At 42.1% G+C, this 25205-nt stretch overlaps 1 protein-coding gene across 4 annotated transcripts; it reads right to left on the reverse strand.

The window, feature by feature from the left end:
• Positions 1-178: 178 nt before the first annotated feature.
• Positions 179-25060, reverse strand: ccdc93 (coiled-coil domain containing 93). Of its 4 annotated transcripts, none has more exons than XM_037487658.2 (24): positions 24754-25060; positions 24349-24462; positions 22560-22654; positions 21851-21962; positions 21344-21442; positions 20606-20662; positions 20034-20134; positions 19401-19418; positions 19111-19147; positions 18099-18197; positions 16906-16956; positions 16554-16640; positions 16133-16246; positions 15631-15693; positions 13939-14012; positions 13116-13197; positions 12912-12986; positions 12725-12796; positions 12262-12370; positions 12083-12165; positions 11928-11965; positions 11757-11841; positions 3074-3187; positions 179-939 (listed from the first exon to the last, which is right to left on the reverse strand). In XM_037487658.2, exons 1-24 carry the CDS (start codon positions 24838-24840, stop codon positions 883-885), a joined length of 1923 nt encoding a protein of 640 aa, XP_037343555.2. In that variant the 5' UTR covers positions 24841-25060; the 3' UTR covers positions 179-882. The 4 variants fall into 4 exon arrangements, with proteins under 4 accessions (XP_037343555.2, XP_037343554.2, XP_037343557.2 ...); XM_037487657.2 differs by having other exon boundaries at positions 16133-16249; positions 24754-25059; XM_037487660.2 differs by lacking the exon at positions 19401-19418.
• Positions 25061-25205: the final 145 nt, after the last annotated feature.

Genomic DNA, 25205 nt, shown 5'->3' on the forward strand with positions numbered 1-25205 from the left:
TGGATATGAATGGAAATCGTGGTAAGCGTGTTAGAGGTGTTGATCTCATGACAGGAGATTGGCAGTCACACAGGATGTTTCCTTCAGACTCAGCATGTGACTTCTGATAGCGTGCTGCATTCAATCAGCACATGCTGTCTGACGAAACACATCCTATCTGAATGAGCCATTTGATGCGTTTATTGTTAAATGATGGTTGTACATTGTCATTGGATAGTGAGGCCAATCTAAGACATGAGGTGAATTCAAACTTCAGAGAAACATACAAACAGCATCATAAAACTTCACATACAAAGAGTGATGTTCCAAGTTGCACTAGGAAACCATTCACACATTTTGTTTGAAATTATTTTTATGAGGATTTTCCTAAAATCCCTGTAATATAATAACAAACAACACTCTCTGAAGCAGCCCCACTTCATGATCAACAAAGAGTGGTGGGTGGATTCTGTACAGCTCTCTAGGTCAGGTTTGAAATTCAACATTGGTAAAGTTAAGATTAGACTTTACATAAAGCAAAACATTTCTCAGGTATTGGTTACAGAGCTAATTCAATAAGAAAGGCCACAGTTTTGTTGGTCTGACGAGATGCTAAAGATGTGGTTAGTAATTTGTGATGATTGTGACCAAAACACACAACACATTTAGAGCTTCTTCTGACTTGAACAATTATTTGCAGTCGGTCAGCTGGATTTTGGCCACTGTAAATGTAATGTGCCGTAATCCTCTCACAGTTAAAGTTAGAGGCATCAAGTCAGAAGGGTTAACAGGGTGGAATATTCCAAAAAAACACCACTAATTGTGTTCAGTTAGTCTGCGATCGATTAACTCCGAAAGATGAAATCATTCATTTGACACAGACGTGTTGCGGTTGTGCTGGATCTACGAGGCTCCTTTCGCTCTCAACTTGGACAGCAACATCTCATTCTTGCGGCACTCCTGGTAACAAGAAATAAATGAAGAACCGTCATGACTAGTTAGATCCTCCTCTATCACACATGGGTTTTAATCTCAGGCAGCTACCAATTGGATACATTATTGCAACAACAAAACAGTCACATAGTACCAACACAGTGTTCACAGAATACACTGCCACGATTACAATACAGAAGCAACACAAATACAGTAGTTCAAACATATTGCTCAAACACTGACAGTAAGGTAAAGTCTATTGCTTCAGGATAAGACAATGAGGCTCAAAAACGATATAAACAATATTTAACATCAGATTACAAGATCCATGCGATTGATCGTGGAATGATATTTTTGGGGGGTATTTGTAGCTCATACAATGCGGATACGCGTCTACATAGCAGTGGTAAAACCATACAGGTAACCATTTAGTTACGCTGTTCCCAAACTCAAGGTGTCCATAGTTGATTGTAGGACAACTCTAAATGAGAAGCGAGGGGAGGAGCAACACCGACTTCTGACTCAATGAGGATGTTCAAGTCAAACTGTGTCATTATAGAATAAAGAAAATCTATTGTCCACCATGTTCTGGGACATCAAATTTCTTGCTCATCTTTCTGGGTGACTTTACTCTCAGTCCTTCGCCTCCTAGTCACCCTGTTCTACCCTCATTCTCAAACAACAGAAAACTCGCAGAGAGCATTGTGAGTGCACTTACTGCAAGTCACTGGATTGGTCAGCTCAATGTAAATGTTAATAAGGGGAAGCACTAATGGGTTTGTTTAGTTGTTATTAATATTAGGTTATTATTAATATAATTGTTCAACAGGAACTCGTATCCCTACCTACCAGACTTTAGAACATTTGCAGTTGCCATTGATGTTATGTGTGTGTTTGGAAATTAAAGTTATTCTGAACCCCAGTGGTTTGAGGAAGAACTAAGAAGAGTGCTCCCAACAGTAGCTGTTGCAACAGTGCTTGAACAACGTTCTTGCTCTTGTTGCTTTTGTTTTGTTTCCAACAGCATGAAAGCATCCCACCATGTGAGATCAGAGGAGCTCAGGGCTGACAGGTTTAGAGATAACATCTCGTCCTTTGACTCTGAATTGGGGATATATTTCATCAAACCACATTTGCCGATTGTAGAAACACGTAAGAATTAATGAGAGCTTGTTTAACAAAGCAAATTGCCACTCCCATGAGATGAATCCCGGTACATTTCCCATGCTTTCTTGATCAATACGACGCAGCCAGGGAAACTGATCACTGTTTCAGATAACATTTGATCCTTTTGGACAGTTTGGTTGTTTAATTTACGCTTTAAAATGAGTGTGTATGTCATGTACACATGTAATTAAAAAAGTTAAGTAAAAGTCAAACATTTACCTCTTAAACTTAGTAACGTATAATGTTGAATCAAAATAGTACAGTACAAGTTCCAAATGGTGACTGTGCTGTGCTACCAAGTTTGTCAGCAGTTGGCGTGTGCCTTTTAGTGCACGTTAGTGAATGTTGATGTACGTGAGCGTGCAACTCTGCAGTGTGGTTTTGCAGCTGATAACACAGGCCCCACTGTAGCCATTGTTTGCCCTGGTAGCTCACTATATCCGGAGCAACATATGTATTTCCTAATGAGCACTTTTTACATTATGGGGTATCTGCTCACCAATACAGGAATATTTAGCAGCTGCAAAGTGCTGACCTAATCATTTAACTGGGAGGATGGCCAATGAAAAGGGCCTGAAACCACACAGGATCACTTTGTTGTGTCTCTGCGTGTATGTAGCTCTGCTATCCGGAACTACATCAGCTTGCCTGCCTGACAAAAGTACACTTCAACAGTGTTTTTGTAATTGACTCTTACTTCCAGAAAGGTAAACCAAAAATGTATCTTTAGGGCTTAGAGAAGCATCCTCTTAGCTAGCAGCTAACTGGCGGTGAGAGTATGACCACCAGCTGCTCTCACACAGCCTGCAGGTCCTCACAGCTCCAAAAACATTGCTGCACATTTCCAAGTATTGGGATAAAGATACAATTTTAGACTTAAACATGGTAACTGAGTAGTTACTTTCTCCTTGTATTGTAAAGGTATTTTGTGCCTTTCATTGAATGCAGCTACACCTGTCCTCTCGTTCACCCACAACTAATGAAGCATCCTCACCTCTTTAAAGTCTTTGACAGTTTTAAAGTACAGCCTCTGCTTGTCGAGCAGCTCCAGGTACTCGTCGTTCAGCTGATCTCTCCTCATTTTGTTCTCCTGCTTCTTCTTCTCCATCTGGAAAAGCAGACGAGCAGGAAGTAGAGATCTCACCGATGCTGTGACAGCTTGTGTTATTATATTAACTGTATCTGTTCCATGAATTGTTAGGTAGTGTTTGTGCAGATTTAAATACAGATAATAAATACATGTCCTTGTGATGATCACTGTTTCACGTTTTTACAAATCCAACCTAGAATGATATCATTTAGTTAATGCAAGACCAGGTTAATATTTGAACGGACCCCAAGCTACTTTGTACTTAAAAAATTGGACCCTGAGGTCAAAAAGGTTAAGAACCCCTGCTCTACAGGCTAAAAAGAGAGGGCAGTCTGACTGTCATTAAGTATCGGGATGAAATTCTTCATGGTCAAAACCTACGCTGGTGCAGTAGGTCCTGGGTTCTTGCTGAGTATGCAGGCAGTAGCTGGAGGATGGAGGGATTGATACCACGAAAATCAACCCGAACAAGACTGAACTACGTCTCTTTCCCGGAAAAGATTCTCCGCCCCAGGACCTGACTCAACTTTGGCAACTCCGTGTTAACCCCCACTGTAAGAGCCATATTTGCCTTAACAAGATGTGTTTATTGTTTTTTATGAAAATGTGTCAAGGCTCCTTTAAGTTTTTTAGCTGATGACGTCATAGCTTCAGTCGAGGTTTATCAGTCTGTGGAGCTATACAGTTTTTTGACCGTTGTGCCAAGTCGAGCACTGAATGTTCATTGTATGCAAGTAAATCTTTATAAAACAAAGTTGCTGCCTACTTTCATTACGCGTCAAGCTCACGCCCCAAAACACGGACTGTTAAAAGTAGTGGTAATATCGATCCACGAGGACGGAATCAAGATTGCCGCTATATTCGAGTCAAAAAACTTCGCTCACACTGGAAAGAAGAAAGGATTATCACGCAGAATAAACCCTTCTACATGGATGAAGACCAAGTCAGAGCCTTCATAAAGAATGATGTAAGTTACTGAGGAAGATATTGATGAGGATTTCGTCACTAACTTGACAGTCAGAAAGCTAAACTGCACGAGGTGCTATCTTATTTTAGGTGCTTCGGCATGGAAATGCTGCGTCCCACCTAACCGGCTTAAGCTAGCTAACGTGGCTCGTATGATGTGGAGGTGGTGAATATAAGTGGAACCGCCACCTCTGGGAAATTGGTGCACACTGAAAGACGCTGGCTTTTAATGAGAAAACGGATCGTTTTGAAGCAAATGCAGACGATTTTGTGCACTAAGTGACGTAGCAGAGCGGCGCAATTGCCATGGATGATTCTAACCACAAGAGGGCGCCAAAGCCCACTGAAAAGGCTTCGGATGACAGAATCAGCCGGCTTATTGGAGCCCGAAGAGGTAAACTATCTCAACTTACAGCCATGATGAAAACTATTGAAAACCTTAAAATTGATGGCACAGATGTTAAGAAAGTGGAAGAGATGCTCAGTCAGAAGTTTTGCAAAACGTTCACAGAGTTTGAGGATGTTAATGCTGAAGTGGTAGCTTTATTGGATGAAGATGAAGGTCAAGCAGATCAACATAATTGGTTTGAACCAAGATCAGCACCCATAAGAGACTTTGTGGAAAATACTGAAAACTGGTGTTCTGCAATGTGGAAAAAAGTATCGAAGCAAAATAGTGACACTGGAAATAATTTAGCAAATGAATCTGACCAATGTGATGTTAATGTTGAGGACAGCGTCTCTCAAGTTGGAAAAGAAAGACGTCGTAAGAGTAAACACGGCTCATCTGTGAGCTCTAGCGCAGTAGCTTCATCTGTAACCACAGGCTGCTCAGTGCGCCTTAAGGAAGAAGCAGAGCATGCAGCATTGATTGCACGCTTAGCTGCGTTAAAAAGGAAGCAATCACTTGAATTTGAGGAAATGCAAATAAAGGCTAAATTGGAACAACTAAACATTGATACTGCTATTGCGGAATCCAGTGCAAAGCTTAAGGTGCTTGAAGAGCATGACAATGCCAAGGAAAGAGCCAGCAGTCATACATCGAAGAAATCTTCTCAAAGTAAGAAAGGAAACCATGATCATGATCCCCATCTGCCAGAGAACAATGAAGGCGGGCTGTATCAAGTTATGCAGAGGCAAAATGAGATCACTGCAATGCTTGTCAAGCAGCAGACTATGTCTTACCTCCCTAGCAGGGACATCCCAGTGTTTAAAGGTGACCCTCTTACTTACAAATCCTTCATTAGGGCTTTTGATCATGCTGTGGATAGCAAAATTGACGGCTATCAAGACAAGCTTTACTACTTGGAGCAGTATACCAGTGGGGAACCACAAGAGCTTGTTCGCAGTTGTGAGCATATGTCAGCAGAAAGAGGCTACTCAGAGGCCAGAAAGTTACTACAAAAACATTACGGAGATGAGCTGAAGATAGCCAATGCATATATGGACAAGGCATTGAAATGGCCTCAGATCAAACCAGAAGATGGTAAAGCATTAGGTGCCTATGCTCTTTTCCTGATTGGTTGTAGAAACACTATGGATGATATAGAATACATGGAGGAAATGGATAATCCTACTAACATGCGAGTTGTCATTTCAAAGCTTCCCTACAAATTTAGAGAGAAGTGGAGAACGACGGCATTTGACATCCAAGAGAGAGGAAGAGGACGAGCAAGGTTTTCTAACCTAGTGGACTTCATTGATCGGCAAGCAAAGGTGGTTCTGGATCCTCTTTTCGGAGTTGTGGTGGAGAGCTACCAAGTAACTAAGGAAAAGGATAAAACTATGAGAGAAAGAAACATCAGGAAAATGGGTCAAAACGAAAGCACCTTTGCTACAGGTGTGCAGGACACAACCTCAAGTACCAGCAGCCCAGTAAAAGATGTTTCTACAGCTTTCCAAAAACCATGTTTATTCTGTCAGAAGAACCATGCCCTATCTGTCTGTAATAAGATTAAAGATCTGACTAACAAAGAACGGATAGACTTCCTGAGGTCTAAAGGCCTTTGCTTTGGATGCCTTACAAAGGGGCACCTTAGTAAAAATTGCAAAAGGAGAATGACGTGTCAGACCTGTTCTCAGGGCCACCCAGACATACTCCATGTCATTAAAGAATATGCTGCAACGGAAGGAGTTGAAGAGAGCAACGTTATCTCAAGTGCCTGTGTGTCACCGGATCAAGAGGTTTGTGGAAGCACTGGGGCTAGAGAAGGAGAGTGTGTTCTAGCTGTGGTACCAGTAAAGCTGAAATCCAGAAAGAGCGAGCAGTATGTAGAGACATACGCCTTCATAGATCCTGGAAGCACTGCAACGTTTTGCAGTGAAGAGCTACAAAAAACACTAAACCTTAAAGGAAAGCGCACCCAGTTTCTTCTCGACACAATGGGTCAAGACAAGTCTAACGGTCACAAATTGATGAATAGTTATGTCCTTTCAGACTTAGAAGTGTGTGGTATTGAAGAAAACACGTACATTGAACTGCCAAAGGTGTTTACACACAGCCACATCCCAGTAAAGAAAGAAAACATCCCACAACAGGAAGACGTTTCACACTGGCCTTATCTGAAAGACGTGCGTCTTCCTCGCATTGAAGCAGAAGTCGGTCTACTTATAGGTGCCAACATCCCAAAAGCCATTGAACCATGGCAAGTCATAAACAGTGAAGGTGAGGGACCTTATGCAGTCAAAACTGCCCTTGGATGGCTGATAAATGGGCCTCTTAAAAAGGATGAAAACCTCAAGACAGCCAGTGGTAAACTGCAAAGCTACACCGCTAATTGCATCTCAGTGGTGGAAATAGAAGAATTGCTAGTGAAGCAGTACAATACAGATTTCCCAGAAAGAAGCTGTGAAGAGAAGGATGAGTTGTCTCAAGAGGATCACCAATTCATGCACCTTGTTACGAGCTCAGCAAAGATGGTAGATGGACATTACTGCATGAGGTTGCCATTGAGAAATGAAAACCTCAGAGTGCCAAATAATCGCTGCATTGCTCAGCAGCGGGTTGATACTCTGAAGAGAAAACTCAAAAGAAATCCAGAATTCCACGAAGATTACAAGGCCTTCATGAAAGGCATTATTGAAAAAGGGTACGCTGAGAAAATACCCACTGAGCAAATCAATCGTCAGGATGGCAGGGTGTGGTACATTCCTCACCACGGGGTGTACCACCCGAAGAAAAAGAAAATAAGAGTGGTCTTTGATTGCACTGCTAAGTATCAAGGAATGGCCCTAAATGAACAATTACTCCAAGGACCTGATCTCACTAACACGCTTGTTGGTGTCCTGTTAAGATTCAGGGAGCACCCAGTTGCACTTATGGCAGATATAGAGTCCATGTTCTACCAGGTGAAGGTCCCGGAAGAAGATGGAGATCTGCTACGGTTTCTGTGGTGGCCGGAGGGTGATTTGGATGGCAAAATTGAGGAGTTTAGGATGAAGGTTCACCTTTTTGGTGCCACATCTTCACCTAGTTGTGCTTCCTATGCTCTAAGAAGAACTGCAGAAGATGCAAAAGAAGTGACCAGCGCAGAAGCCGTGAAGACTGTGCTAAAGAACTTTTATGTCGATGATTGCTTAAAATCAGTGGCAACAAAGGATCAGGCAATAAGTCTAGTACGAGACCTACAGGACTTGTGCTCCAGAGGAGGATTTCATCTGACCAAGTGGGTAAGCAACAGCAGGACAGTTTTGTGTTCCATCCCTGATGTAGAAAGAGTTTCTTAAGTAAAAGACATGGACCTCAGCCACAACACACTTCCCATGGAACGTGCCCTTGGAGTTCAGTGGTGCACTGAGACTGACAACTTCAAGTTTCAGATAAATGTGCAAGACAAGCCCGTTACAAGACGTGGAATCCTGTCCACCGTCAGCTCTATCTACGACCCTCTTGGCTTTCTGGCGCCGCTTATGTTGCCGGCGAAGCTCATCTTGCGAGACCTGTGCAAGAGGAAACACGGTTGGGATGAAGAGATTGAAAATGAACACGCAAAAAGATGGCGTGAGTGGTTGTCAAATTTGGAGATGTTAGCAGGATTTAGCATACCTAGATGCATCAAGCCAGATGGATTTGGGACGCCACAGTCAACAGAGCTCCACCATTTTGCTGACGCTAGTGAGGATGGTTATGCCACTGCCTCTTATGTTGTGTTAACCAGCCAGGACAACAAGAGACACTGTTCCCTTCTAATGGGAAAGTCGAGAGTGACACCACTTAAACACGTCACAATACCAAGATTGGAACTAACAGCAGCCGTTGTTGCTGTCAAAATGGACAGAATGCTCAGACAGGAACTACAGGTCTCATTACAGGAATCTGTTTTTTGGACTGACAGCACTACGGTGCTCAAGTACATTTCAAATGAAAATGCTCGCTTCAAAACCTTCGTAGCGAACAGAGTTACCACGATAAGGGAGCATTCCCACCCGACACAATGGCATTATGTCAACTCTGCATTAAATCCCGCTGACCAGGCTTCTAGAGGGCTGAATGCTGAGAAGTTCATCCAGAGCAAGACGTGGCGCCAAGGTCCTGCATTCTTGCTGAAACCACAAAGTGAGTGGCCAAAGCTACTCGATCAAGATGATCCAGAGACAGAAAAAGATCCAGAAATCAAGACATATGCTACAGTCGTCGTGTGCAGCACAAGGGACAGCTTGGATCCAGTTAACAAGCTCATTGCTTACTTTTCGGGGTGGCTACCATTAAAAAGGGCAGTAGCTTGGTTTCTCCGACTAAAGGATACGCTGATGTACCTGAAAAACAAGAGAAAGGAGCTCCAAGCTACTATCTGCGCCGCAGAAAAAGACCCAGAAAAGCAGGAAAGGCTTATTGTACAGCACATGAAGAAATTAAAGTCAACATTGAAAATAAGTCCACCATCTCTGGAAGATTTGGTTGAAGCTGAACTTGAGCTCATTCGACTTAGTCAGCACCAGGAGTACGCAGAAGAAATCGGTGCTTTGCAAGGAAACTCTCCTGTCAAGAAAAAGAGTCCACTCTACAGACTGGACCCCGTCTTGCAGGATGGGATACTGAGAGTTGGAGGCAGGCTGAATAAATCTGCAATGCCACATGAAGCTAAACATCCGGTTATTCTCTCAAAAAATTCACCCCTTGCCAATCTCATACTGCAACACATCCATCAAGAAATTGGACATTGTGGACGCAACTACATGCTTGCAACGCTGCGTCAAAAATACTGGATCCCTCAAGCTAACTCAGCAGTCAGGAAAATAATCTCAAGATGCACAGTATGCAGAAGGTTCAGCTCCAAGGCTGGAAAGCAAAAAATGGCGGACCTGCCAGAAGACAGGTTACTGCCAGATCAGCCACCCTTCACAAATGTGGGTGTTGATTTCTTTGGCCCTTTTGAAGTGAAGCGTGGACGCAGCCTTGTTAAACGCTACGGCGTGATCTTCACTTGTCTTACTGTGAGAGCTGTTCATATTGAAATAGCCCACAGTCTAGACACAGACTCCTGCATTAATGCCATACGTCGGTTTGTCAGCAGAAGAGGACAGGTATCCATAATGCGTTCCGACAATGGAACAAATTTCGTTGCTGCCGAAAGAGAGCTGCGTGAGGCAGTAAAAAATCTGAATCAGACAAAAATACAGAACACCATGGTTGAAAAAGGCATCAAGTGGATTTTCAACACCCCAGCAGCTTCTCACCAGGGCGGCATATGGGAACGACAAATCCGTACTGTACGGAAAGTGCTGAATTCTGTGCTTAGACAACAGTCACTAGATGATGAAGGACTCCAAACCATCATGTGTGAAGTCGAAGCTATCATCAATAATAGGCCAATTACCTCAGCATCAGACGATCCTAACGACGTGGAGGCCCTAACACCTAACCATTTGTTGCTACTGAAAACACAACCCAGCATTCCACCCGGAATCTTTGTCAAAGAAGATCAGTATGCACAACGGCGTTGGAGACAGATACAGTACATGGCGGATCTGTTCTGGACCAGATGGACCAGAGAATACTTGCCACTCCTTCAGGACAGACAAAAGTGGCACACACTACAGAGGAACTTGATACTAGGAGATATCGTCCTGATAATGGATGAAACTGCCCCTCGCAACTCTTGGATCATGGGTCGTGTAGTAAATACACTACCAGACTCCAGTGGAACAGTCAGGCGAGTTAGTGTGAAAACCAAAACAAACACACTGGACAGACCCATTAACAAACTCTGCCTGCTGAAGCCAGCAGAGTAACCAATTAGACATTAGGTGGATAAAAGAATGTAAAATATTTTTTGCACATGATTAAGTTTTATGTTGTTATTTAGTATTTCAGATTTGATAGTTGCTGCCTACTTTCATTACGCGTCAAGCTCACGCCCCAAAACACGGACTGTTAAAAGTAGTGGTAATATCGATCCACGAGGACGGAATCAAGATTGCCGCTATACCCACTTTGACTACTATGAACCTTGGTGTGACACTTGACAGCCAACTCTCCCTGACTCCGAACATCACAGCAACAACACAATCCTGTAGGTACACACTCTACAAAATCAGGAGAATACCCCTTCTCACTCAGAAGGCGATTCAGGCTCTTGTAATCTCCCGCCATGACTATTGTACCTCTCCTGGGAGGCCTCCCTGCTACCGCCATTTGACCACTGAAGCTCATCCAGAATGCAGCAGCGCAACTGGTCTTTAACCTTCCTAAATTCTCCCAAACTACTCCACTCCTCCACTCTCTTCACTAGTTACCAGTGGATTCCCACATCCACTTCAAAACATTGATGCTCACGTGCCATGCTGTGAATGGATCGGTTCCAGTCTACATCCAGGACATGGTCAAACCCTATATCCCAACCCGCACACTGCGCTCTGCATCTGCCAAGCTGCTTGTTCTTCCCCCATTGAGAGCAAAACACTTAACTAGATCATGATTCTCTGCTGTCCTGGCTCTATACCTCGACTAAAAACACTAACATATTGTTGCACTTAAATTGTACCTATAAATGATGTAAATTTGCTAATTTAATGAAATTGCACTTTGTTTCTCGTTCTGACTTTCTTTATTGTAAGTCGCTTTGGATAAAAGTGTCAGCTAAATGACATGTAATGTAATGTTTCGGTCCATCAGAAGGTTGCTCCTCAGACTTCTCAGACAGGAGTTCATTGATGCCCTTGGACAGAACTAGGAGCACATCCCATGAGACACCACCCACCATGCGTTGTCAAGCATGCATACAAGCATGTGAGGGCCAACAAAGATATGAGTAGCATTTTGAGTTGCAAAAATTGATTTTTGGCAAAATGGACTAGCCTGCCACATCAGTTTTTCACTTTCATTTTTGGAGTGAATAAAGGCCTCTGTAAGCTGAAATTTTATTTCAAATCAAAAGATGTGGCATCCTTTCGTTCATAAGACATTAAACTGTCCATCTATTAATACAGCTATCCAACATGATTTTTTTAAAGATCTTGAGCAGTGGTATGTTCTTGAAACAATCCTCAAATAACGTTTCATAGCCCTGATGCCTCACCGACCATCGCTGCTCTCTCTTTGTCTTTGCTTGTCGAGCTGAGGACGAGTAGCCAGCTCTCAATGTGTGGGTTTACAACTAGCAAAGCTTGAAGACGTTTGTACCTTGATGCGACTCTGTTTGATCCCCTCTACTATTTGCTCCATCTGCCTGAGGAACTGCTCCCTGGCTGCTGAAGACGACATGGCCCTGAACAGGAGGTCTCGTTAGGGCTCATTCTCTGAACATTATTCCATCAAATACAGAATTTATACAAATATATGCATTATACTTACTGGTGGAAGTTGTCATGAATAGAATTCAGCAGATTTACCTATAGAAAGGAAATACCATTTTACTTTTCATTGCTCGGCTTATGGACAGAATTGCTAAAATTAGAGACAAACTAAAAGTCTCTTTATCTCCTGAGTTGGCCGGTGTGGGGACTCACCTCCTTCTCCAGATAAACCTTCTTGTCGTCCAACGTGTTATACAGTGTGAAGAACTGCTTGGTCTCCTTATGTGTGGCAGAAACTGAAAAGGCACCAGAAGATCTAATGTCTTTGTTTCTGCTTATTAAAGTCTTTTAGCACAAAGTGCGGCTAGAGTAGATATTGAGGAGGAACCCACCATGGCTGTAGAGTTCGATGAATCTCTTCTGATACTGGGTCAGCTCAGCCCGGCTAGGCACCTCATCGATCTTCCTCTGCAAGATAGCGATCTCCCGGTTCCTCCGAGCCTGAACAGAGAAGTGGTTAAGCTCAAAAACGAGAGCGTATCTAACTCAAAAGCTTATGGAACTTATAGAGCTATATACTACCAAATGGCGTCTTTACCGAGACGCCATTAACCCATAAACATTATTGTTCTTGTGGAATGATCTATGTTTTTAAACAAAACCATAGTAGCTGCAGCTTTGATATTAATAGAATTGAATAAGTAATACTTTCCCTCGAAATGTGGCAGAAAACAAACTACAATATGCTGATTTTTTGTCTTTTTCTTGTCTGTAGACTTATTTTTTGCTGTGGGACACCGCAGCTGATAAGTATAGTTTGATCTAATCTCATGCTGTGTTATGTGAAGAAGTTACCATGATCAGACGGATCTTCTGTAGTTTCTCTCTGTCTGTGTTGTACTGTTTCTCTATCAGCTGGTTCCTCTCCTTAGAAAAGAGAAAGAGAAAGGAGAAGAGTCCAGTTAAAATAAAGTGAGGCCTAAGGAAGGCTTTATGAATCTTTTTATACTGTAGAAGATACAAGATGCAATGAATAAAATACTTTCTCCTCCTCTGTATCCTGTCCCAAGACCGGGTTCAGCGTCTCAATGTTCTGCTGCAGACGAGCCATCTCTTCCTGGACACACATTTCAGAGGACAATTGTGCCATGAATTTAAACACATTCACCTTGTGTTCTGCACAAACACCCACCAGCTTCAGATGGATGTAGAACCCCAGTGTACATGTGTGTGTGGATGAACTCACTCTGCAATGTGTGCGAAACTCCTGCTCCTGCTGCTTAAGGTTCTCATTTGTGGTCACTAGAGCACTCAGCTTCTCCAGCAAGCTGTTGAATAGAACAAAACATTTGAATATGGAAAAGGAAGTCCATGAGCGGGATGGTGGACATCATTTAGCTCTCGTAGCTGGGACTAAGCTGTGTGTGCGTGAGCTTCTGATGGGCAGGTGGCTCTGTGTATGGTAGCCCCTCTTGTCAGTGGAGGAATGGGTGTCAATGCGTGAATGTAGTGTGAAAGAATAGAGTGGATGGTAGACTAGAGAAGTGTGTGTATGTAACAAACTTCCAATGGTGATCATGCCCACTAGCATAAGAGGGTCGTTAGCCAAGGAGGAGCAGTTTGATTGTATTGAACTGAACTGTAAAGGAGGGTTCCAGTTGTAAGGCATCAGACCCTTTGTCACCAGGTAAGTGGAATATTGAGTCCAAGTCAGGAGAATAGCTTCTGGAAGTGGTGTATCAGTCAAGATTTAAATATATTCCAATGGTCTCATTCCGTAGTTGTACTTGGAGAGTGCATTCCTCCTCTTCTGATCGCTCAACACACTTCATCACATCCAAACCCATTTGTACAATGACTACCATGCAAGATGCCACCTGCCCGTCACGACTATCCAGCCATGCATACTGGAGGTGTCTACGGTCCTTCAATCAAACTGTCCATTGAATTGAACAGAGCGTGTCAGAAAATATCGCATCCCTCACGCCCCCCTCGTCAGGGGAGTTAAGTCACAGTATGTGGCTGGAGAAGGTAACACAATGGAGGCACTGATGTCTCATAGCCCTCACCTGATGTCTGCCTGCTCCTCCAGCTCGTCCAAACTCTTCAGCTCGCTCACCAGTTTCTTGGAGTGCTCATTGGCCTGACAGGAAGCACAAATGGAAGAAACCTTTTGACATAGGTTTTGCCATTGTTCATCCTATAAGATGTTTCCTGATGTTAATTTCTTTAAAGGATTTGATTGTGATTGGCTCCACGATATCATTTAATTCCGGATGATGGACACCTACTATGTAGTTCAACTTAAAATGTCTCTTCACTCTCAACCGTACACGTGCACTCTCATTTGTTTATGACAATATTGACACTGATTTGGGGACAATGACAGGATGAGATAGCTAGCCAGTCATCTTGTTTAACAATCATTAGTTATTGACTTTAGGGCTGCAACAACGAATCGATGAAATCGATTAAAATCGATTATTAAAAGCGTTGGCAACGAATTTCATTATCGATTCGTTGTGTCGCGCGACTATTATGTTTGAGTATTAAAAGAAAGTTGCGCGCGCCGCGCAGAGCTGAGAAAAAAAAAGTTGAGCGCTCGCGCAGCAGAACAGAGGAGCCCAGCAGAGCGTTGCTAAGAAAAATAAATAAAGAGCAGAGCTGAGGTAAAGGAAAGACCATCGGAGAGACCCGTAATACTGTTCTGAAACATGCGGAGGCAGAGAAACCAATGCGACCTAAATCCTCCCAGGTATTTCACACTGAAATGAGGGGTGCGGGGTGCTGCGGTTTTCTTTGCAGCGCCAGTAGTTTTACGTTCTAATCGCCGCGCTCGACTTCAAGGTGTAACCTTTATTATTGTTCGAAACAGCGTGCCCAGTGACGGATGGTGCAGCAATATTGTTGTCCGGGTGGAAATCAGGATAAAGGTCGGTCCGGGATATTTTCGGGAGGGGCTTTGAAATTCGGGAGGGTTGACATGTCTGATTGTAAGATATGCAAAAGCGACATGGCCTGGCACGGGAGCACCACGGCAATGATTCATGATTTTGTGCCTAATATATTTAATTTGGCGGCTGTAAAGTAGCTATACATCATGCGATGTGTGTATGTTTTTTGTGTTAGTCCATTTTATTTGCTTACTTAGGGATGTTCAAGGAGCAATCTGTTAGCGCAAAACATATTTAGAAAGTGCACAGTCAGTTCTTATTAAAATAATCGTTAGTTGCAGCTCTAATTGACTTTAAATCTTGCTAATATAATGTAAGCTTGAAAATGGTTGGATAGCTAGTCGGTTTTGTTAAATACCGTATCAAATTATTTTTGACGTCAATAGTAGTATTGTACTGTATTCAAGTCTTACTTGCTTAGCCGTAGCGTATTGGCACATTGCTCTGCAAAAAGGTTGCATGAGCTGAGCTGAATATAAATAACTCCCTTTTGGAAGTCATATTAATGTCATATTTACTACAGCATGTCCATTGCATGAGATCATTATGAGATGGCAAGTAGTTTCAGGTATTCCCACACCAAATTTGCAAAACCAAAAATCGCAAATTCATGTGATTTGTTAATGACTGAAGATGGGGACAGCTGCTAGAAAAAACACAATTTATCAAACTTGGATTCTATTTTTTGCTTGAAAAGCAACATTCATTTTCCAGGCAGTTGTTCACACAGTTATCCATTGTTCCACGTGGCTGCCAGTATAATACTAGCATGCTTACAAAACTGCAGGCATCCTCATTTTGTCTTACCTCAGTTAGATTTCTCTTGGCATCGTCACAGCCGGTTTTCACCTTTTCATAGTTTTCTTGTAGCTGTCAAAAAACAAATACAATTACAGCGGTTAGTCTTTTGGGGAATGTCTCCGCCAGTTTTTCACATCTACAGATGGAAATAATTGTCCATTCTTAGCAAAAAGCTAAAGTTCAGTCAGATTGTCAACAGCAGTTTTTAAATCTGGCCATAGGTTCTCAATTGGATTGATGTGCGGGCTTTGACTGGGCCACTTTAAAACATGAACATGCATTGATCCAAACCATTCCATCGTGGCGCTGGCTGTAGTTTTTTCCCCATTTAAATACATTTCAATCAGTGGTTATACCATGACAAAATGTGGAAAGGTGTTCATGACAATGAATAATAATAACTCCATATATTATAGAGGCTCTGCATATGTTCTAGATGTGGACCCTGTTGTTAAAGAAACCTGATGGTTTTGTGGCTCTGGTTGTAATGAAGTGTTTGACAGCGGACCTGGACCAGTTCTTTAGTCTTCTGCTGGATCTCTTTGTTCAGTAAGGCCACTGCCCTGCGGTGCTGCTGCAGCGGGCCATAGCGCTCTGAACGCTCCTCTGACGACAGCTCTGACTGCTGTAGGAACATATGGGAAATGCAGTATAGAAGGTTGCAACAACAAATTGCAAACAGAAATCCACTCACTCAATTCTGGAAAAGATGTTTGAAAAAAATGGGGGTCAGGAACCCTTTTCTATTCTCATGGAAACTTAGGACAGCAGGACATGTTTGAAAGTGTGTAGTATCTTCAAAACTGTATTTCGTAGTAACTGCTTTGTGCTTTCTACAGTACAGAATCTTGTTTGGGGAGGGGGGAAGCATTGGTTTATAATAGGAGGTATAACCTGGTCTGTAAACATTAGACCTGATTATTGCTCACCCTTTCAGCGTACTCTGAGACGATCAGTTTGATCTCCTCAAACTGTAGTCCCACTATCTGGCCCACTGCATTCGCGGTCAGCTTCCCCTGCACAAGGACAACATTGAATTTCTGATTCAATGTTGTCTAAAATAATTCTATAATTCACATGCATGTTTTAGCAATTTCCTTGTTCTGTTTACAGTGAATACGGGGGAATAAAAATGATTAAATGACAAGAACACAAGAAAAGGAGCTAGGGTGTATGAATAAAAGTGTAGCTAGGTTCAGCTTTGTGTTAAGCAAGAGAATAATGTGGTGATCCGATTCTAAACAGGCCAAAGATCAGAAGAAAACAGGGTCTTCTGTCTACCTCTTCATTTTCCATGGCAGCCATGCTGGTCATGAGTGTTTTGATACGCATCTAAGAGAAAAAACAACCACAGGAACATCACATTCAAGGAAAGGTCAAATTTATAAGTATATTCTCATTCAATATATAGAACATTTTATTAACAATATATCTTGAATCAAAAAGATTCCCATATTTTATCTAGCCTTTAAAAATATATATCACATGTAGGGTTGGGTATCGAGAATCGATTGGAATCGGAACTAGCCTTGCGATTTACCCGGTATCGTTCAAAAGTTTAAAATTCGATTCCTAGTTTCGATTCTCAGTCCGCCGGCGCCGACCGGAAATAGAAACCGCTGAACACCAACGAAGAAGCGTCCACCGGAAGTGTTGGCGTAACAGCGCGATCGAACATGTATAGCGTGCGTCGGCGGTCCAAAGTGTGGTTACACTTCTCGAAACAAACCGAAAACTCGGCAAAAAACTCCCGGTTGTTGTGAATTTGTGACGCATCAGACCAGTGTGCGCGCGCGGGTGCCGGGTGGCCAGAGCGGAGCTGTCCTATCTGTTAAAATGAGCAGTGAGGCTGGCGCTGCAAAGAAAAAAAAAAGATTGTACTAGCACTCCCCGCGTCGACCGCCAGCAGTCCCCAGTCAGCGAAAGTGTCCCTGATTTGAGGTTGGGAGAGTTGCGCGCCCCCCCCTGTGTGCCCCGTGTTTGACGCGCTGCCTCTTCCTCTGATTAAGTACCTGCAGTATCATACACTCACGTGTAAATGTGTTTTTGTGAGTTTTCAAAAATAAAGCTCTCTGGAGGAAAGTGTACCCCTGTTAAAATATATTCATAAATTTATCATAAACTATGAACTTGAATATAATTCAAGTTCATAGTTTGATATTTATATTGTAGTTGAAAACAGCCCTGTTAGAAATTCATAGTAAAGTTAATAAAAATAATTAACATTGATGGAGAAGGTCAGACTATTTCCTTCAGAAAGACCCTTGGTTAGCTAGCTCATTTAAAATATCTTAAACTTAAACTTTTTTGACCCTGCCTCTTAAAAGAATCGGAATCGAGAATCGCTGGGAACCGGAATCGAAACCAGGAATCTGAATCGCTCAAATTCAAACGATACCCAACCCTAATCACATGTGTACTTTCCCGCTGCCAGTATTAATTCTATGTATTTATATAATGCAGAAAGTGCTCACCTCCTCCACTGTCTGCAAGTGGTCTTGGTCTGACAGGTCGGCCATCCTGGGGGCCGCTGCCTGAGAGCCACTGGCCAGCGAAGCCTTCCTCTGGTCCACCTGGGGGGAGGGGGGGGGAGGGGCAAGACGGACAAGATGAGAAGGACGCCTTCCCCTGCGTCTGCATTACACTCCCATATCACTGCCACTCCCGACGCAGTTTGAAAAACTAGTGTCAAGATCAATGGAGCAGACATTCAACTTCCATACAGCCTACATTACCCACAATGCAACTTCAACACGGACAGTTTTGTTAAAAACCTCAATTGAATCAACTTTCTATTTCAACTGCCGAAAAGGCCATCGAGATCACTGAATTATTAATAGATCTTTATATTATTTAGTTTGAAATGGCTATTCTGTGTCTATATACTGCATTGTTATTGAACTTCTTGATGATATATTGTAATTGTTTGCGCTAGGAAGAGGCTCTGTGGAAGAGTCAGTCAGTGCAATAACTGATCAACACACATGTTACAACACACAAGAGTTAAAGCCCCGTTATTATTGGACATGGCTACAATCCGAAGACGAAGGTGTATTGGGTGCTCGCTCCTTTAGCTTGACGCACGCTCCTCATCTTGAATCTAGAATCGATTACTCTGCCTTAGTGTCCCGGATGTTGGTGTCTCACGGCTGAATTTTTTGCGGCTGAATATTTTAACAGTGATTTTTTTTAGGTTGAATTTTTTTGGTGTTTTTTGGTGTTTTAATGTTGAAAAACATTCAGGTACATAATTTCAATGCATAAATATTCAGTGCTAGAAATTCAATCACCTTTTTTATTTCAACCCCCGATGACACAGATTTACTTCCATACTATAACAATAGTGGTGGGGCAGGATGATGCAGAAGGAAGCAAGCAGTGTGTCTTACGCTATTGGGCTGATGAGTGATCAATGGGAAAGTAAATGCTTCTCCAAGGAAAAAAAGAACATTTCCCCGGTAAAAAACTAATCCTTGACAAGCCTACCGTGTCTTGTTTGGACGGTTTGCTGAATCCATAACGCCTAGAGACAGAGAATATTGTCAAACGTAAAAAAGGAAATACATAATCGCCAATACTCCAAAAGACACCATGCAACATCAACACATCAAGTGGCGGTGATCCAGCCCCTTCACAACAGGACTGTCTGATTAGATACATAGTTTAGACAAAACAACAACACAGTAGCAGCCCAGTTTGCATCCATCATGCCATGACAGTTTGAGAACAGAACATCGTGCTGTGAGTAGAGTACTTACAGCTCATACAGTACTTACAGCAGAAAATGGGACAGTCTAATACAGATGTGGAGATGGATGAATGAGAAATCATTGTCAGACAGATAACACACTGTGCATAAGATGTGTGGATAACAGATAACAATAGGCCATGACAGGGGTTCGGGTCAAAGGTCATCGTGGCTTGCTGATGAAAGGAGAAGCAATATGTTGTAGAACTGTGTGTGTTTCATTAAACAGTTTGGCAACAATGTTTTGGGGTTACTAAATTGTTCATTTTTGCAGTTACCTTCCGGATACAGGGAAGAACAAATTAATGACAGATACTTTCTCCAACATGCCAATTTAAAAATAACATGTCATCTGTCACCCTAACACAACGGGGATTGAGCCTTTGGTCTTTCATCTATATCTGTATCTCTATCTGGAAATGCACTTATTGTAAGTTGCTTTGGATAAAAGAGTCAGCTAAATGACATGTAATGTAATCTAATAAATGCTGATGCCAACAGAACAATTCCTGCTGCTGCAACTTCAAAATAGAAGCATCTGATATGGTAACCAGCTACCTTCCCTTTTGCTGTTCATTTGAACATTATACAGAAAAAAGAAAAAGTGAAAGAGCAACAAAACAACAAAAAAAACACAGCACCTCCCGACGTGAAATCTTACCTGCCGTATTCGAGGAGAGTGGAGTGAACCCTGGAATCTTCATCCAGCAGCTGACCTGCATCTTTCTGCCTCCTGTACTTCCTCTGAGGTTTGTAAACATTCTGAACATAACCATACGATAACGGTGTTCATTAGCAAAGACAAACATTTATAGTATCTAAATAAAAATACTAACTTCTCAGAAATGGCTTGTACTTATTGTTTTCAACTTGCACCATAAAACGTAATCTTAATCACTTCAGCAAATCAAAAGTGTTTCCCCCCTTCCTGGTTTCTTGTGTTTTTGGTTATTTGTCAAACTTAAATGGATGGTTATCCAAATGCTTGATTGCAGTTGTTCCTGCCAGTTATTATGGTTAATTACTTTTTCACATACAGCCAGGTAGGTTTGGATATTTTTAGATTTTGTTAATAAATGAAATCATAAGTTAAAAACTGCAATTTGTAAAAATGTGTCCGGTAATCTGAAACAAAAAGAAAAACAGAAACCAGGAAGGGCGCAAATACTTCCCTGGCCCTGGAGTTACCAGATTAATTTAGTTTATGTGCTGCCTGATGGGCTAGCAACTCACCAATACATCCAGAACGGTCCTAACAGCTTTGTTTTTCCTCTGGAGAAACTCTTCATCCTAAACCAAAGAGTTTCACAGTCCAAAACAACCCTTATTTAGAGGACTATATTTATGCAACATTCTAATAAATAAGAAATATCTAAATCTCTCCCACACCAGGTTAATGCATTATTCCATATGACAGTTCAAATTCTAATACTTGGTTGTGTTTTTCTACTATATATTTCAACTAACTATTTAGGCCAATTTTCACAGGACAAACATGGTTGTTAAATAAGGAAAGAGGATACAAATAAGTGAAAGTATAAGACAAATCACCAGACACTAAGTCACTATTCATTTTAAATGTTCTTTCATACTTCTTGTTCAAGTATTTCATTAATTTGAATTCAGATTCAACCATTCTAACATATCCTAGTTCCTAAATTTTCTTTTTGAATTATTTTTATTCTGCAGTCAAAAACACCTCAAAATATTGATATTAAGACCAGTTGAAACATTGTATGGATTTACAGACTTGAACTTGTCTGGCTTGGGTTATTAAGTGTGTGCTGATGTCAGATAAACTTCATGAGCATATAGATATGTTTTATGTTCTGTGCCTTTGTGTGATTTCTGTGTTATTACATAACTGATCCCAACATGGATTACTCACACTCTCTCTAAATTGTCCACTATCCAGATGCCCTGCCGCAAGCCGATACAAGTCCTGGCTTTGCCAGGATACTGTGTAGTTACCTCTGGTAAGCAGTGGGTCTTCTGGAACTGTGAAATAGAGTAGGCCCTCACATAGTCGCCCATCTCTTCCCTGGTCTCTATCGCTCGCTTCACCAACCACTGGCAGGAGACGCAACACAGATGTGATCAGATACAGGGATGAACCAGAGGAAACTGTGCAGGTCAGGCTTCTAACTGGGTAAATGGTCGATTGAATTGTTCTTGTCTTCAGACCACGCAAAGTGTGTAATACTAAATGTCATCATTCATTCCAGCGCAGCACAATCACTCAGAGGGTAGGGCGCTTATTGTTAGCACCACATTTCCAACATATTGATGAGCAAATACTGAATTAGTGTTTTGATATGAATCAACATTTTCCAACTGGCGCATGTGTGGTCACCTGTGTGTGTCAAATATAAAGAAACATTATCAACCTGAACCGCTTAATATAATGGTCGTGGAAACATTTTTGTGAATATTAATATATGGAGAGTTGGTGTCTCAGTTTAGAATGTACTTCCTGACCTGTATCACTGGGAAAATGTGGATATAATCCAGGCCTTGGATTTGATGTGGCTCGAGGCAATGTGGACACTTCATCTTTGGTAGCACAGAGACTATTTTCTCAGTCAGGGCTCTGCAAAATGAAAGGCGCATCACTGAAGAAATATTTCCCCGCAATGAGCTTCCCCAAAAACAATGGGATTGACCAAGACCCTGAAAAGTCCCAAATTTCATAAAAATGTTCCCATAGATTAAGTCAGTATATACACATTAAAACAGGCTTAATCATGTCTAACCTGACAGTTGAATATTACACAACTGCCTTGCTAAGCAGATCTTTAGCGACTAAATAAAACAAAAAGCCATGCCCTGATAAAATTATAATGTGGACTCATGACTTATCCCTAACACCCAGAAAGAAAGAAAGAAAAGTCTAACTGCTAAATAATCTGACCACTGGACTGGACACAAAGTCAGCTTTGGTGGTCATGTGCGTTAGATGTGTAGATTGGCTACACATTCCTACGCATTCGTTGGTTAGCAGGCATGTAGGTTGGAGCTAGAGTCCAGTTTCAAGAACTTGGTTCCACCTTTCTGACAATATCATAGATCTTTGCATTAGTATCTCTTTAAATTGCCCACCACTGGACTTGATCATGCCTTAATTCGTATCGGATGGTGACCAAACACTTACCCACACTTCTTTCCCTTCTGTCGGAATAACACTTACATTTTCTGGCCAATAGTAGAGTTTTCTTGGAAAAGTAGATCCACGTCGATGTCGAAGTTACATGTGGTGATGCACCAGGTCATACCACCTACCACCTGGAGAGGAGAGAGGGACGGCAGCAGAGGTTGACTTTGGGATGAATCAGTGTTTCACTTCACTGTGTGAGGCCTCTTGGGATTATTGATTCATGGGAATTCAAAGAGTCCCTAGTAAAACGTGTCTCTTTATCCCCTGAGGCTTCAATCAGGATATGTCCTTCAACTCTCATATAACGAAGACTTCATGGACTGCCTTATGTCATCTACGGAACATATCGAAAATCAGGAACTTCCTGTGTCAAAGTGATGCAGAAAAACTAGTTCATGCGTTTGTTGCTTTTAAACTGGATTACTGTCATTCTTATCAATTGTTATCAGGCTGCTCTTGTAAATCGCTTTTATAATTTTATTATACTTTTATTTTATTCTATTTTTATCTCATTTGCACTATGTTGTCTTTATTGTACTGTCTTCATGCACCTTCCGCCAAGACAATTTCCATGTATGTACAACATACTATGGCAATAAACGTTTCCTGATTCCTGATTCCTGATTAAACCTCTCCAGCTGATTCAGAATGCTGCAGCACGTGTATTAACAAGAACAAAGAAATGGGATCATATAACTCCTGTATTATCTTCTCTGCACTGGCTCCCTGTAAAATCAAGAATAGAATTTAAGGTACTTCTCCTCACCTACAAGGCACTTGCTGGTGAGGCACCATCTTATCTTAAAGAGCTTTTAACACCGTATTGCCCTACAAGGCAGCTTCGCTCCATAGATGCTGGTTACTTGTGGCTGCTAGAGTCTTAAAAAGTAGAATGAGAGCCACAGTTTTCAGTTATCAAACCTCCTCTTTTGCGGAACCAGCTTCCACTTTCAGTCCGGGGGGCAGCGTTGGTCAGCTCTTTTAAGATGAAGCTTAAAAATGTCCTCTTTGATACCGCTTATAGTTAGGGCTGGATCAGGTTAGCCTGGACCAGCCCTTAAGTTAAGCTGCTATAGGCCTAGACTGCCGGGGGACTTCTTAGGACACACCGAGCTCCTCTCTCACTCTCTCCTTCTACAATAATCCATGTTTTTTTAATGCACATCACTAATTCAGCTTCTTCCAAGGAGTTTGTTGTGATTTCCAGCCTCACAGGTTTCCATGGATCATGGTTCTATCTGGACCCTGTTCCTGCCTCCTGCTGTGGCCCTACGCACACCATCATCATCATTATTATTTTAAATATTTAGCACATTACTATTACTGTCATCATAAACCAACATTACCCCTTCCTAAAGTCTTTATGCTTTCTCTCCCCACAGGCTTCCGTGGATGGTGGTTCTATCTGATGGGGGTTCTATCTGACGGTGGTTGTCCCTGCAGTGGTCCTGCCGTACACCTGGCTTACTACTCACAATTATTTGAATAATTTCTGTTATAGGAATTGAATGTATTGTACAGCTTTTACATTGTTCATTCTGTACACATGACATCCATTGTAGTCCGAGAGGGATCCCTCCTTTGACGTTCTCAAGGTTTCATCTAGTTTTTCCCCATGGAAGGGTTTTTTTCATTGTTTGGGGAGTTTTTCCTGTGCCGATGTGAGGGTTTTGGGACAGAGGATGTCGCATGTGTACAGACTGTAAAGCCCTCTGAGGCGAATTTGTAGCTAATTGAATTGACGAGCTAAAGGTGTCTCGTGATGCCTCATTGTTGCATAAACAGGTTGTCCTATGATACAAGACACAGCTCCTGGGTGTACCTTATCAAAAGGGGACAAGCCTTTAATTCGAGCTCTGAAGTACCCAGCAGCCAGCAGCAGCTCCAGGATCTCCGCCAGCTTGACGCTCTGCTCTTCATCCTCTCGGGTTTCCACCTGAGGACACACATCCGGGGCCCGGTTAGCAGTGTTAGATGGGATAGCTAATAGCTAACTTTAGTGTTGACTTATTACGGGATGTTTACATCTACCGTCATGTGATTCCTGGAATTATGGAGAATTCTTAACTGTTTTCTTTAAACTATTAAATTCAACTTTACTATGAGATATTTAAAGGATTCAGTTACATTCCCCTCTACCCCGTTAAAAGCTATGTTTTAGCTAATGTCAACCAGGTATTAGTTCTGACGTTACAGTCAAGTTTAAATGGATTCAAACGCGCCTCACCTGAATAAGGTTTCCGTCCTGGTCATACTGGGCTCCGACTTTAGAACCAGTTCCCACTCTGTGGAAAACCGACGGAGCCGCCGCCATGATGAGCTGCAGTGATGATGACGTCACCGTAACACATGACGGGCACGTGGTATTTGTTTTTCTAAATCATTTTACGTTTAACTTCACACAAAATGATACATTAGAATATGGCCCTTTCTCAATATGCGTTCTTGTGTATACGTTTGTTCTCGTGGACTCGTGAAACGTCATCAGTCGCAGCCCGAGTACTGTTCCAATTCTAAAGTCCGCATCTGGCCGAGAACGGTCCTAATACCCGGATGTGACTCGCCCATTTTACCGGGCATGCATCGGAGCAGGCTCGTCTGTTCATGTGAGAGCCACATATCCCAGAATGCACTTCACCTCAGCAACAGGCAACAACGACAGAGGAAAATAAACACAAC

Source organism: Pungitius pungitius, chromosome 10 (assembly GCF_949316345.1).
Source record: "Pungitius pungitius chromosome 10, fPunPun2.1, whole genome shotgun sequence".
Taxonomy (NCBI): domain Eukaryota; kingdom Metazoa; phylum Chordata; class Actinopteri; order Perciformes; family Gasterosteidae; genus Pungitius; species Pungitius pungitius.